Raw genomic sequence first — 13,433 nt, 5'->3', positions numbered from 1 at the left:
TAATTGGAGCTCTAAACATCTTTAGATCATCAGTCCAGGCTTGTTCTTAATTATATAGGACGCTACAGTCAGAACTTGACCAGCCGCCCCCAGGCTGCACAACATGGTCTCGAGTCTATAAAGTAAATACCCGCTGCGGACAACAGGTGGCAGAATTTGTCTGGAAACTGAACGATACCTATAATGTCTCTGGATGCACTGAAAGTGGCTGAAAAAGGCGCAGAAGCCTCATTCGAGAGCTTTAAGGACATTCATGAACAGATAGACAATCTAATCAAAGAAATTCAGCATCTTAACGGCTTGCTTCAAAACGAGTGATACGACAAGGCAGGATATAAAGGAAACAATCAAAGGTAAAGAAAAAATGTTGGCTGATCTGCAGTGAAAAGTTCCGAGTGATACAGACAAACCTTGCCACTCTGAGCGTATCAGAATGCCAACAGAAAAAATGCTTACTTATCAACAGGAAGAAGCAAGTAAAAAGGAAAAAAGATTTACCGGCTTATACGAACAGTGGAAAATCCAAGCGCGTGAGGCAAGAGAGAAACTTAAAGTCAGAAATGACTAAAGAACACCTGTCTTCACTTGCGGACAGTTTAGAGAAAGGGGAAACAGACTTTACATTGAAGTAAGAGGTCAGGGAGCACCAAGAGCTGATTTAAGGCGAAAGGTTGATGCATGTGAAGCAGTAACCAGTGACATTATCAAAATCATCTATGAAAGATTAACAGGGATTACTGGAGATTTGGATGCAGAAAATGAAAGATGTCGTCTGTGTGAGCTGCTGGATCGTGACTATGCTCTCTCAATTAATGGTTCTACCGCTGCCCAGTCAAATAGGAGCCATCATTCCTCGTCTTCATATAACGGGCTGATGCAGCAGCAGAGCTAGCATCAAAAGGGTCTGAATACAAGATTGTGCAAGAGGAAAGTAAGCAAAGAGAAAGGATAAAAGCTCTAGAAGAGCAGCACAAGAAAGAACAGGAAATTCACAGATCTGAGCTGGAAGGTCTTCAGGCTGAAGGTTGTGGAAGGACCTCGAGCCAGATTGGAAGCCTATAACAGTGAAATGGGTGATGTTCAGTCAGTTAAGAGTGAGCAGGTAGGCACAAATTCTGTATCTCAGCCCCCTGCACCTCCCCTATATGACACAGCCATGTTATCTGCAACATAATCCAATGTCGGTTTGGTGAAACCTGGAAATTTGGAGATGATGAAAAAGGTTTTCAACGAATCAAACATCTGATAAGCCACTTCCCCACATGTTGCATCACTGATGAAGAAGGCCGTCCAGTTTCCTGGGTGCTGCTGTATGATTACTGTGCCATGGGGTTGCTGTACACCCTGCCAGAGCACAGGGGGAAGGGCTATGCCAAGATCCTGGTGAGCACCATGGCAGCAAGGCTCCATGCCCAGGGTTACCCTGTGTACTGCAACATCGAGGAGGAGAACCAGGTCTCCTTCAGGCTCTTTAAGAAATCGGGCTTTACTGAGGACCCCTCTCACAGGGCCACCCGGGTTGAGTTCAACTACAAAACCAATATTTCTTGTTTGGAAAATTACAAGTGAGGTGGGGTGACTTAGCTGAAATACCTGTTATGTAGGTGTTTGCAATAGAGCATGGCCTGTGATGTATTAATATTTAACTCACACAGATACTATATATATGAAAATATATACAGTGCATCCGGAAAGTATTCACAGTGCTTCACTTTTCCCACATTTTGTTATCTTACAGCCTTATTCCAAAATGGAATTAATTCATTTTGTTCCTCAAAATTCTACACACAACACCCCATAATGAAATTTTTGCAAATTTATTAAAAATAAAAAACTAAGAAATCACATGTACATAAGTATTCACAGCATTTGTTCAATACTTTGTTGATGCTCCTTTGGCAGCAATTACAGCCTCAAGTCTTTTTGAATATGATGCCACAAGCTTGGCACACCTATCTTTGGGCAGTTTCGCTGACTAGGGAAGACCATCTTTTCCCTTGTCAATCACCCGGTGTAGGTGCTACACTGTGTTACATGACAAAACATCTTGCTAAACTCCAAATGGAACGCCTACTTCATGCTTTACCTGCCAAAGTAGGGTACACTGCTCCAATGAGGTTAGCCTGAAAAAAAAAAAAAAGAGGAGACACACCCCCAAAACTCATCTCACCTTCCAAACAAATGTTGCAATCATATTTAACTGGATATCGTGTCTTGAAAAGATGAAGATTTTAAATAAGGCTGCGTTACAACAAGCAGAAAAGGTTCTGCGGTCATACTTACCGAAAAGCTTCATGGTAATGTATACATTATTTATTTTGGCAGGTTCCACATAGAGTGAAATCACTAGAAGTAGCTTAGATGGTGAAAATAGCTTTGTACGGGATAACATGTTGTGTTGTAGTGTTTGGATAGTTAACTTTGGTCACTTTTGCTCTGTTTGTTTGTTTCTTTGCTCTCAAAAAAAAAAAGAAAAAAAAAAAGGCCCTCCTCCTTATCTTTGTTGTACAGGTAGCAGTTGAAATTGTAGTTCCCTCTAGGGTCTTTCAGCGAACTTATCCCAGGTTATGGGTATGCACTTTGTTGTACGTCGCTCTGGATAAGAGCGTCTGCCAAATGCCAATAATGTAATGTAAAAAATAATTAATTCATGAAAATAATTGTATTGAGCCAATTTGAAACCAATTTATGTAAATATATTAAAATTGTACTGCGTATTCAGTCATTTATTTTCTTAATTTTCAAGGATGAATGTTTCTATTTTGAGTATTATTAAAGCATGTGTAGCATGGTTAGCTCAGCTAGTTCGCTAGTAAGCATGGATGGTGCTGTGAAAGCGAAGCTGGTAGCAGGTTATCGCGGCAACACTCCCCGATGACGTAACCCTCAAATCCCACCATACTGATATTCAAATCCCATCTCGGACTCAGGCAATTTCTTCACCTGTTACATTGGTGCCGTGACTCGGATCTGGGTGGGAGTAAAAAATAAAATAAATAAAATGGTCGCTGCGGAGTTTCACATGGAGAAGGAAGTCAAGGGGGGTGAGTGTAGCATGGTTAGCTTAGCTAGTTCGCTAGTAAGCACGGATGGTGCAGTGAAAAGCGAAGGCTGGTAGCAGGTTATCGCGGCAACACTCCCCGATGACGTACCCCTCAAATTCAAAAAGAACGTTGTTGCCCTTGGCTAGAGGTGAGTTCGTCTTTAGCTGACTGGTAACGCGTTCGTTCAACAAATAATTTGGACAGGTGAGAGGCCGGGGTTCAAATCCCACCTCGGACTCAGGCAATTTCTTCACCTGTTACACATGCAACCATCTGTATGGAGCATGCAGTCGAAACTGTTCTGGTTGTATACTGTGTTGATACCCCGGTTACATATTCCATATGTAGAGGGAAGGATCCCCTCTGGTCATTAGACGTGGATATTCTTTATGACACCCCGGTTGTCCCAGCCACGCCCTGATTCATGCTCTATAAAGCACTGGAGTTGGCACGGAACATTTGATCAGCCCTGACTTTGAGTTGTCTACACCAGAGAACCATGGTTACAACATAACCAATACGCTCTCTTTCATATGGAGACTATCTCTGCACTCTGTTCCATATGTATGGGGAAACTGTGCAAGACACCCCACAAGGAGATGGAGCAGTAGCACCCAGCAAGGTACAAAACAAACAAACACGATGTGCACACCTGACAGGGAAGAGATGCACAGGACAAACTGAGGCTGGGCTGAGCACAAGCTACTGGTCCCCAACCCAGCCAGCTTTGATAGACACAACCATAATTCTGGTCTCATCTCAAGTTGGCTGTTTGCTGTAGACTGGGCTTTATAGAGCATTAATCAGGGCGTGGCCGGCAGTCAGTGTGTCTGAAAGAATATCCACGTCTAATGATCAGGGCGATCCTTCCCTCCACACATGGAATGTGTAACAGGGTGGAGAGAGTCTCGCTATGAAATAAAACTGTGAATAAGAACATTTTTGTATTTTGTCCTTTAGGCTTATGGATATCTGTTTGGTATGAATAGAGACAAACCACATACACTAGAGGTTGTTGTGGACTCCTGGCCTGATTTTAAAACCATCATTTGTCGACTGCACCAAAAGGTGAATACATATTACATATTATGTATGTGTATGTTCAATCACTCATTCTGTTTATCCAGTCAATTTCAGAATTGTACTGTATTCATTATCAATACATATTACATGTGTCCATTGTTTGAGTAACTGATAATTTTTTAATGGCATGAACAGAGTGAACACACCCTGCTTAAAAATGAGGAACTGACTTTCTTCAGTACTGATGAGAAGGTTCTTAAGAGAATGTTTACAGAAGACAGCATCTTAGATTGGAATAAATACTTGAAAATTGGTGGTGGATAATTTTCTTCTTCCTTTTTAACCTTTCTAGCCATTGCAACCATGTGTTTTTATGATTCATATTATGGGTTTCTCTTGTTTTCTGAAGGGATTGACATGCTTCATACCACCATGTTGAAGGACATTTCTGCCACAAAAGATGTCACAGTGAGACCGTGTCATGTAGCTCACCTCCTGGAATTACAAGACCCAAATCACCTTCCTCACCTGACAGTGAGCAGGTACATTCAGTTGGTCATTCCCATTCTCATATCTTTAGTTGAAGCTCCCTTGCATTTGCCATTGGTGGTTTTTGTGTTTTTGTTGAGACATACCAATGGTGTGGAACTGAATGTCCTCTCATTGGCACAGAGACCTTACTTTTCATGTGAGGTCAAGGTTCAGCTGAAGTTAATTTACTATATGAAATCCAAATGTCTGGTCATGAAACAGGCCTTTTTCCTCAACCTAAGTCCTGTGTTCCTGTCCTTCCCCACAGAGATGTGGAGGCCAGGATCTCCTCCCTGAATGAATCCCATGTCGGTTTGGTGAATAAAACCTGGAAATATGGAGATGATGAAAAAGGTTTTCAACGAATCAAACATCTGATAAGCCACTTCCCCACATGTTGCATCACTGATGAAGAAGGCCGTCCAGTTTCCTTGGTGCTGCTGTATGATTACTGTGCCATGGGGATGCTATACACCCTGCCAGAGCACAGGGGGAAGGGCTATGCCAAGATCCCGGTGAGCACCATGGCAGCAAGGCTCCATGCCCAGGGTTACCCTGTGTACTGCAATGTCGAGGAGGAGAACCAGGTCTCCTACAGGCTCTTTAAGAAACTGGGCTTTACTGAAGACCCCTCCTACAAGGCCACCTGGTTTGAGTTCAACTACTAAACCAGTATTTATTTTTATAAAATTACAAGTGAGGTGAGGTGACTACTAAAATACCTGTTATGTAGATGTTTGCAATAAAGCTCGGCCTGTGATTTATTAATGTTTAACTTGCACAGTTACTCAGCCTGTGATTTATTAGTGTTTGACTCACACAGATACTCAGCAACTTCTCTTTGTGAGCATGAAAATATATACAGTGCATCCGGAAAGTATTCACAGTGCTTCACTTTTCCCACATTTTGTTATGTTACAGCCTTATTCCAAAATGGAATGAATTCATTTTTTTCCTCAAAATTCTACACACAACACCCCATAACGACAACATGAAAGTTGTTTTGAAATTTTTGCAAATTTATTAAAAATAAAAAACTAAGAAATCACATGTACATAAGTATTCACAGGCGGCACGGATGGTGCAGTGGGTAGCACTGCCGCCTCACAGCAAGGAGGTCCTGGGTTCGAATCCCCGTCGGCCGGGGCCTCTCTGTGCGGAGTTTGCATGTTCTCCCCGTGTCTGCGTGGGTTTCCTCCCACAGTCCAAAGACATGCAGGTTAGGCTGATTGGAGAGTCTAAATTGCCCATAGGTATGAGTGTGTGAGTGAATGGTGTGTGTGCGCCCTGCGATGGACTGGCGACCTGTCCAGGGTGTATTCCTGCCTTTTGCCCAATGTATGCTGGGATAGGCTCCAGCCCTCCTGCGACCCTGTTCAGGATAAGCGGGTTAAGATAATGGATGGATGGATGGATGGATGGATAAGTATTCACAGCCTTTTCCATGAAGCTCAAAATTGAGCTCAGGTACATCCTGTTTCCACTGATCAACCTTGAGATGTTTCTACAGCTTATTTGGAGTCCACCTGTGGTAAATTCAGTTGATTGGACATGATTTGGAAAGGCACACACCTGTCTATAAAAGGTCCCACAGTTGACAGTTCATGTCGGAGCACAAACCAAGCATGAAGTCAAAGGAATTTTCTTTAGACCTCACAAGGCACAAATCTGGGGAAGGGTACAGAAAAATTTCTGCTGCTTTGAAGGTGATGCACAGTGAGCACAGTGGCCTCCATCATCCGAAAATGGAAGACTGTTGTCTATGTGATAAAGGTGGTCTCTGGCTACACAAGTTTGTATCAAACAACAATGCTGTTTTAAACAGTATACCGGCATCAGAACATGCAACAGACATCAAAACAAAGGACCTTGCTTTCAGTGAGATGCAAACAGAGAGAGCACTGGGCATGGAACATAGAGCAGGATTGCTTCACATTCGGCATCACACTGAAAGACCAACCTTCCTCACGGCGTGGAATATTATCCACTGTGGAGTCGACATACGACCCCCTGGGATTTGTCGCCACCCATGTTCTCTGTGGAAAAAGGATCCTGCAAGAAATGTGTCGTCAAGGTAGTGGATGGGATGACCCGCTGCCTGAACAGCTGAGACCCAAGGTGGGAGCGATGGAGAAAGGATCTCGTTAATCTGGAGAAAATACAGATAGCCAGGTGTTATGTGCCTGCTAACTTTGGAAAAGTGGTAAAAAGGGAACTGCATCATTTCTCAGATGCAAGCACCACTGGTTATGGAAAGTGTTCTTATCTGAGACTTAAGAATGAGGATGCAGACGTTCACTGTGCTTTCATCATGGGGAAGTCTTGCGTGTCTCCCACAAAGGTCATCACAATTCCAAGGTTAGAACGGACAGCAGCAGCAGTTTCAGTCATGGTTAGTAACATGCTCAGAGAAGAGCTTATGACAATGTGGAAGAGTTCTTTTAGGCAGACTCTAAAGTTGTCTTAGCGTGTCGCTTCGTTATTTATGTACCCTTTCACACTTTCTTCACAAACAGGGTGCAGAAGATACGCAATAGCACAACACCCCAACAATGGCTTTATGTCTCCACCAATGAAAACCCTGCAGACTACGCGTCCAGGGGAACAACAATAGATGAATTGCTGTCATTCACTTGGCTCACAGGTCCAAAGTTCCTGTGGGAAAAGGAAATTCGACCTCCAGCAATGGAGATTCTGGAACTTCCAATCGGAGACCGAGAGGTCAGAAAGGTTCTAACGTTGCAAACAAAGACTGAGTCTCTCAGACCGCCTGGTAAAGTTCTCATCCTGGGCACAGGCTGTCAGGGCCATAGCACGTCTCCGACGGCGACTCCTAAAGGACAAATCAGATGCACACTCCACTATCAGTGAATGACAAAGCGCAGAGCTAGTGATCATCAAAGACCCACAAAAACAAGCATATCAGGAAGAAATAAAGACAATAAGCAAAGGAAATCTGCTACAAGCTATATCATCTTGATGTCTTTTTAGACAAGGATGCTCTGCTCAAGGTGGGAGGGAGACTAGGTTGTTCAGCCCTTCCTAGTTTGGACAAGCACCTGACAGTCATCCCAAGAGAGCATCATATCACAAAACTGATAATTGCACACTGCCATGAAAGGGTTAAACACCAGGGCAAAGGCTTTACCATCAATGAAATCCGTTCAAATGGCTATAGGATCCCAAGATTAAGTCAATCTGTCTCATCCTACATTCTCCAGTGCGTAGTCTGTTGGAGATTAGGGAGACCCATTGAAGGACAGAAAATGATCTTCCCAGAGAACGAATAGAACCCTCTGCACCTTTCACTTACTGTGCCTTGGACTGTTTCGGCCCATTCATGACTAAACAAGGCCGAAAAGAAAACAAAAGATATGGCCTGCTCTTTACGTGCTTCTGCTCTCGTGCCGTCCATGTGGAGATGTTGGATGATCTGTCCACTGATGCCTTTATCAATGGTCTGCGTTGCTTTATAGCATTGCGAGGCTCAGTCAGACAAATTAAGTGTGACCAAGGCACCAATTTTGTAGGTGCCAAAAATGAACTGAACGCTGCTCTGTCGGCCTCTTACAGTTTGCAACCACTCACTCCGAGACGCTACAGTGTGCACGAGACTCATCATTCATGGCACGCATCGCAATTTCAGACCATGTGTGTTAAGAAGGTCAATATTACCTCTTCATCTAGCCTGTAGAATAGGCTTGATGAAGAAGGTTTATTTTTTAGGGAGGGAACGCAAAACGAAAGACGTTTTTTAAAGAAATTTGGAAAAAGGTAGAGTCACGGATAACCACACAAGAGTCTGATATCCTCACACTGTGAACATTCGTTTGAGTTTTTACCTACTTTCCCTGCTAATCCACAGTAAGATCAGATGAACTAACTTTTGTTAGGGAAATTGCCATTTTTGCATATCACAGGTGAGCATTGTCTGATGAAACAGATCCACAGTAAAATACTGCATATACAGTGCATCCGGAAAGTATTCACAGCGCTTCACTTTTCCCACATTTTGTTATGTTACAGGCTTATTCCAAAATTGAATAAATTCATTTTTTTCCTCAAAATTCTACGCACAACACCCCATAATGACAACATGAAAGTTGTTTTGAAATTTTTGCAAATTTATTAAAAATAAAAAACTAAGAAATCACCTGTACATAAGTATTCACAGCATTTGCTCAATACTTTGTTGATGCTCCTTTGGCAGCAATTACAGCCTCAAGTCTTTTTGAATATGATGCCACAAGCTTGGCACACCTATCTTTGGGCAGTTTCGCTGACTAGGGAAGACCATCTTTTCCCTTGTCAATCCCTCGGTGTAGGTGCTACACTGTGTTACATGACAAAACATCTTGCTGAACTCCAAATGGAACGCCTACTTCATGCTTTACCTGCCAAAGTAGGGTACACTGCTCCAATGAGGTTAGCCTGAAAAAAAAAAAAGAGGAGACACACCCCCAAAACTCATCTCACCTTCCAAACAAATGTTGCAATCATATTTAACTGGATATCGTGTCTTGAAAAGATGAAGATTTTAAATAAGGCTGCGTTACAACAAGCAGAAAAGGTTCTGTGGTCATACTTACCGAAAAGCTTCATGGTAATGTATACATTATTTAATTTGGCAGGTTCCAGGCAATTTCTTCACCTGTTACATTGGTGCCGTGACTCGGATCTGGGTGGGAGTAAAAAATAAAATAAATAAAATGGTCGCTGCGGAGTTTCACATGGAGAAGGAAGTCAAAGGGGGGTGAGTGTAGCATGGTTAGCTCAGCTAGTTCGCTAGTAAGCATGGATGGTGCAGTGAAAAGCGAAGGCTGGTAGCAGGTTATCGCGGCAACACTCCCCGATGACGTAACCCTCAAATTCAAAACGAACGTTGTTGCCCTTGGCTAGAGGCGAGTTCGTCTTTAGCTGACTGGTAACGCGTTCGTTCAACAAATAATTTGGACAAGTGAGAGGCCGGGGTTCAAATCCCACCTCGGACTCAGGCAATTTCTTCACCTGTTACACATGCAACCATCTGTAGGAAGCATGCAGTCGAAACTGTTCTGGTTGTATACTGTGTTGATACCCTGGTTACATATTCCATATGTAGAGGGAAGGATCCCCTCTGGTCATTAGACGTGGATATTCTTTATGACACCCCGGTTGTCCCAGCCACGCCCTGATTCATGCTCTATAAAGCACTGGAGTTGGCACGGAACATTTGATCAGCCCTGACTTTGAGTGGTCTACACCAGAGAACCATGGTTACAACATAACCAATACGCTCTCTTTCATATGGAGACTATCTCTCCACTCTGTTCCATATGTATGGGGAAACTGTGCAAGACACCCCACAAGGAGATGGAGCAGTAGCACCCAGCAAGGTACAAAACACACCTGACAGGGAAGAGATGCACGGGACAAACAGAGAAACAGAAGAACTGGAAGGCAACTCAGCCTGTAAGATGCAAGGCTGACTGTAAGTGTCAGTTTGACACACTAGCTGAGGCAGGGCTGAGCACAAGCTACTGGTCCCCAACCCAGCCAGCTTTGATAGACACAACCATAATTCTGGTCTCATCTCAAGTTGGCTGTTTGCTGTAGACTGGGCTTTATAGAGCATTAATCAGGGCGTGGCCGGCAGTCAGTGTGTCTGAGAGAATATCCACGTCTAATGATCAGGGCGATCCTTCCCTCCACATATGGAATATGTAACAGGGTGGAGAGAGTCTCGGTATGAAGAACATTTTTGCATTTTGTCCTTTAGGCTTATGGATATCTGTTTGGTATGAATAGAGACAAACCACCTTCACTAGAGGTTGTTGTGGACTCCTGGCCTGATTTTAAAACCGTCATTTGTCGACCGCACCAAAAGGTGAATACATATTACATATTATGTATGTGTATGTTCAATCACTCATTCTCTTCATCCAGTCAATTTCAGAATTGTACTATATTCAATATGAATACATATTACATGTTCATTGTTTGATTAACTGATTATTTTTTAATGGCATGAACAGAGTGAACACACCCTGCTTAAAAATGAGGAACTGACTTTCTTCAGTACTGATGAGAAGGTTCTTAAGAGAATGTTGACAAAAGACAGCATCTTAGATTGGAATAAATACTTCAAAATTGGAGGTGGATAATTTTCTTCTTCCTTTTTAACCTTTCTAGCCATTGCAACCATCCATGTGTTTTTATGATTAATATTATGGGTTTCTCTTGTTTTCTGAAGGGATTGACATCCTTCATACCACCATGTTGAAGGACATCTCTGCCACAAAAGATGTCACAATGAGACCGTGTGGTGTAACTCACCTCCTGGAATTACAAGACCCAAATCACCTTCCTCACCTGACAGTGAGCAGGTACATTCAGTTGGTCATTCCCATTCTCATATCTTTAGTTGAAGCTCCCTTGCATTTGCCACTGGTGGTTTTTGTGTTTTTGTTGAGACATACCAATGGTGTCGAACTGAATGTCCTCTCATTGGCACAGAGACCTTACTTTTCATGTGAGGTCAAGGTTCAGCTGAAGTTAATTGACTATATGAAATCCAAATGTCTGGTCATGAAACAGGCCTTTTTCCTCAACCTAAGTCCTGTGTTCCTGTCCTTCCCCACAGAGATGTGGAGGCCAGGATCTCCTCCCTGAATGAATTCCATGTCGGTTTGGTGAATGAAACCTGGAAATATGGAGATGATGAAAAAGGTTTTCAACTAATCAAACATCTGATAAGCCACTTCCCCACATGTTGCATCACTGATGAAGAAGGCCGTCCAGTTTCCTGGGTGCTGCTGTATGATTACTGTGCCATGGGGTTGCTGTACACCCTGCCAGAGCACAGGGGGAAGGGCTATGCCAAGATCCTGCTGAGCACCATGGCAGCAAGGCTCCATGCCCAGGGTTGCCCTGTGTACTGCTACATTGAGGAGGAGAACCAGGTCTCCTACAGGCTCTTAAAGAAACTGGGCTTTACTGAGGACCCCTCCTACAGGTCTGCCTGGTATGAGTTCAACTACTAAACCAGTATTTCTTTTTAGGAAAATTACTGTAGGAAAAATTCACAGAAGAAGATGTTCTATCTCCATTTTATGACAAATCAATCACAAGTCAAAATCAGATTAAACCGTCAAACTGTCAGAGTTGAGCAAGCTGGTTCCTCCAAAACTCTTAAAGCTTCATGCCAAAAGTATACCAATATGTATGCGGCCTATAATCGATATATATCACATGTATGCTGCCTATTACTCATGTAATCAATATGCAAGCCAATGAACCTATATCATTAATTGCAGATGAGCTTATGGAAACGCAAGAAACCACAGTGTCAACTGTAGAATATGTAATCCAATGAATTTATGTCATTCATTACAGATGAGCTTATGGAAACCACCATTGATCGATTGTTAAAGTACGATTAAGTATGCTTACATATTTTCAAACTGATTAACTGCTCATTTGTGCTAGAAGTATCGTGACCCATATGTAACCTGAATTGAATAAAATAATGTGTATGCTTAAGAAAAGTGTGAAAATACCGAATGATTCCTCTGTGTTAGAAAACTGCTTGCAGGGCAGGATGCCTGGCGTTGTGGGGGTGGGCTATCGATGTTAAGGACAGGTCAGGTATGAACCGTGCAGGACAGGAAGTCTTGTGTAGGGGGGGGGGGGGGGTAACTTTGGCAAAGACAGTTTGCAGAACAGCTGTATGCCTGTACAATGCGATAAGAACATTTATTTTTATATAGCCTGTGACGCAAAATGTCATTTATTTTTGAGCGTTTGATGTAACCTGTCATGTCAATTATTTTTGACAAGAACACATTTGTGAAGGGCAGTTTGTATACCTGTACGATGTGATAAGAACAATTATTTTCTTAAGGACGGCTGACAAAACAAAACCTCATTTAAGTTTCGGCAATTATTTTTTAAGATCAAGCTGACAAAACAAACGCCGTTTTTAAGGAAAACATTTATTTTTAGAGAATAGCATACAAAGCGAAATTATAATTTGGGCGATTGCCACAATGATGAATCATTGGGTTTCAAAATGTTGAATTTTAAATAATTTCGTTTTTTTCTATATAAACCAGATCTCAAATTCTCCAATTCTCAACCAACAGGCACAAAAAGGACACTCAAAGTTGCTATACACAAAGCTCAATCAAATATTGATTCCCATAAGGAACCACATTCTTGGTCATGTTGTTAGCTGTATTAAAAAGAGCAGTGATGGCTGATGACCTGTGGTCTGCTTCAAAGCTTTGCTCTGCACCGCACATTAGACACACCTGTCCGAGGTTTTGGACCCTGATGCTGGGTTCTGTCATATATTCGGGTATTGGGTGTTATACTCTGTTACTGCCACCAATTGGCTAGTGCCTTACTAACTGTTCTGATTTAAGAGACCTTCGGGTCACATGTTGTTTCTGGAAGTAAAATAAAGGGACGACTCTCCTGGTATTGTTCAAGTCCGTCTCCGTCTGATTTATGTTGTAGCAAGAGTTTAAACGGGAATGAAACTCAGGCAATATACGACAAAGTGGCGACGAGGATTACATTTTACGACAAAGTGGCGACGAGGATAACATTTTACATTTACATTTACATTTTAGTCATTTGGCAGACGCTTTTAATCCAAAGCGACTTACAAGTGCATAGGTTCTACCATAAGTCAGAGCATCACATCCAGAAACCAGCAAAATACACAGGAAATGCTGTTCTAAACATAGTTGTCCTCAGAAGTTTTTTTTTTTTTTTTTTTTTGGGGGGGGGGTTAGACAAGGATAGGGATATCAGAAAGGAGGGGCAGGGGAAATCAGGAGGGAGGACTAA

At 42.5% G+C, this 13,433-nt stretch overlaps 2 protein-coding genes across 2 annotated transcripts; both read left to right on the top strand.

Moving 5' to 3' along the window:
* Positions 1-2,222: 2,222 nt before the first annotated feature.
* Positions 2,223-5,266, top strand: LOC133118358 (glycine N-acyltransferase-like protein 3). Its single transcript, XM_061228283.1, has 5 exons — positions 2,223-2,297; positions 4,005-4,112; positions 4,263-4,383; positions 4,477-4,609; positions 4,867-5,266. The coding sequence occupies exons 1-5, from the start codon at positions 2,223-2,225 to the stop codon at positions 5,264-5,266; spliced, it is 837 nt and encodes a 278-aa protein (XP_061084267.1).
* Positions 5,267-9,126: 3,860 nt separating this feature from the next.
* Positions 9,127-12,115, top strand: LOC133118357 (glycine N-acyltransferase-like protein 3). Its single transcript, XM_061228282.1, has 5 exons — positions 9,127-9,201; positions 10,357-10,464; positions 10,613-10,733; positions 10,831-10,963; positions 11,221-12,115. Exons 1-5 carry the CDS (start codon positions 9,127-9,129, stop codon positions 11,618-11,620), a joined length of 837 nt encoding a protein of 278 aa, XP_061084266.1. The 3' UTR covers positions 11,621-12,115.
* The last annotated feature ends 1,318 nt before the right edge of the window (positions 12,116-13,433 follow it).

Source organism: Conger conger, chromosome 18 (genome assembly GCF_963514075.1).
Source record: "Conger conger chromosome 18, fConCon1.1, whole genome shotgun sequence".
Taxonomy (NCBI): Eukaryota; Metazoa; Chordata; class Actinopteri; order Anguilliformes; family Congridae; genus Conger; species Conger conger.
Note: the sequence above shows the minus strand (reverse complement) of the source record. Positions and strands in the feature narration are given on the sequence as shown.

Excerpts from the sequence above, each read along its gene's own strand:
- LOC133118357 (XM_061228282.1), top strand. The coding sequence starts at position 9,127 with ATGAAGATTTTAAATAAGGCTGCGTTACAACAAGCAGAAAAGGTTCTG. Across the intron at positions 9,202-10,356 it reads ACTTACCGAAAAGCTTCATG|GCTTATGGATATCTGTTTGG; the intron begins GTAATGTATACA and ends TTTGTCCTTTAG. Across the intron at positions 10,734-10,830 it reads TAAATACTTCAAAATTGGAG|GGATTGACATCCTTCATACC; the intron begins GTGGATAATTTT and ends TGTTTTCTGAAG.
- LOC133118358 (XM_061228283.1), top strand. The coding sequence starts at position 2,223 with ATGAAGATTTTAAATAAGGCTGCGTTACAACAAGCAGAAAAGGTTCTG. Across the intron at positions 4,113-4,262 it reads TTTGTCGACTGCACCAAAAG|AGTGAACACACCCTGCTTAA; the intron begins GTGAATACATAT and ends TGGCATGAACAG. Across the intron at positions 4,384-4,476 it reads TAAATACTTGAAAATTGGTG|GGATTGACATGCTTCATACC; the intron begins GTGGATAATTTT and ends TGTTTTCTGAAG.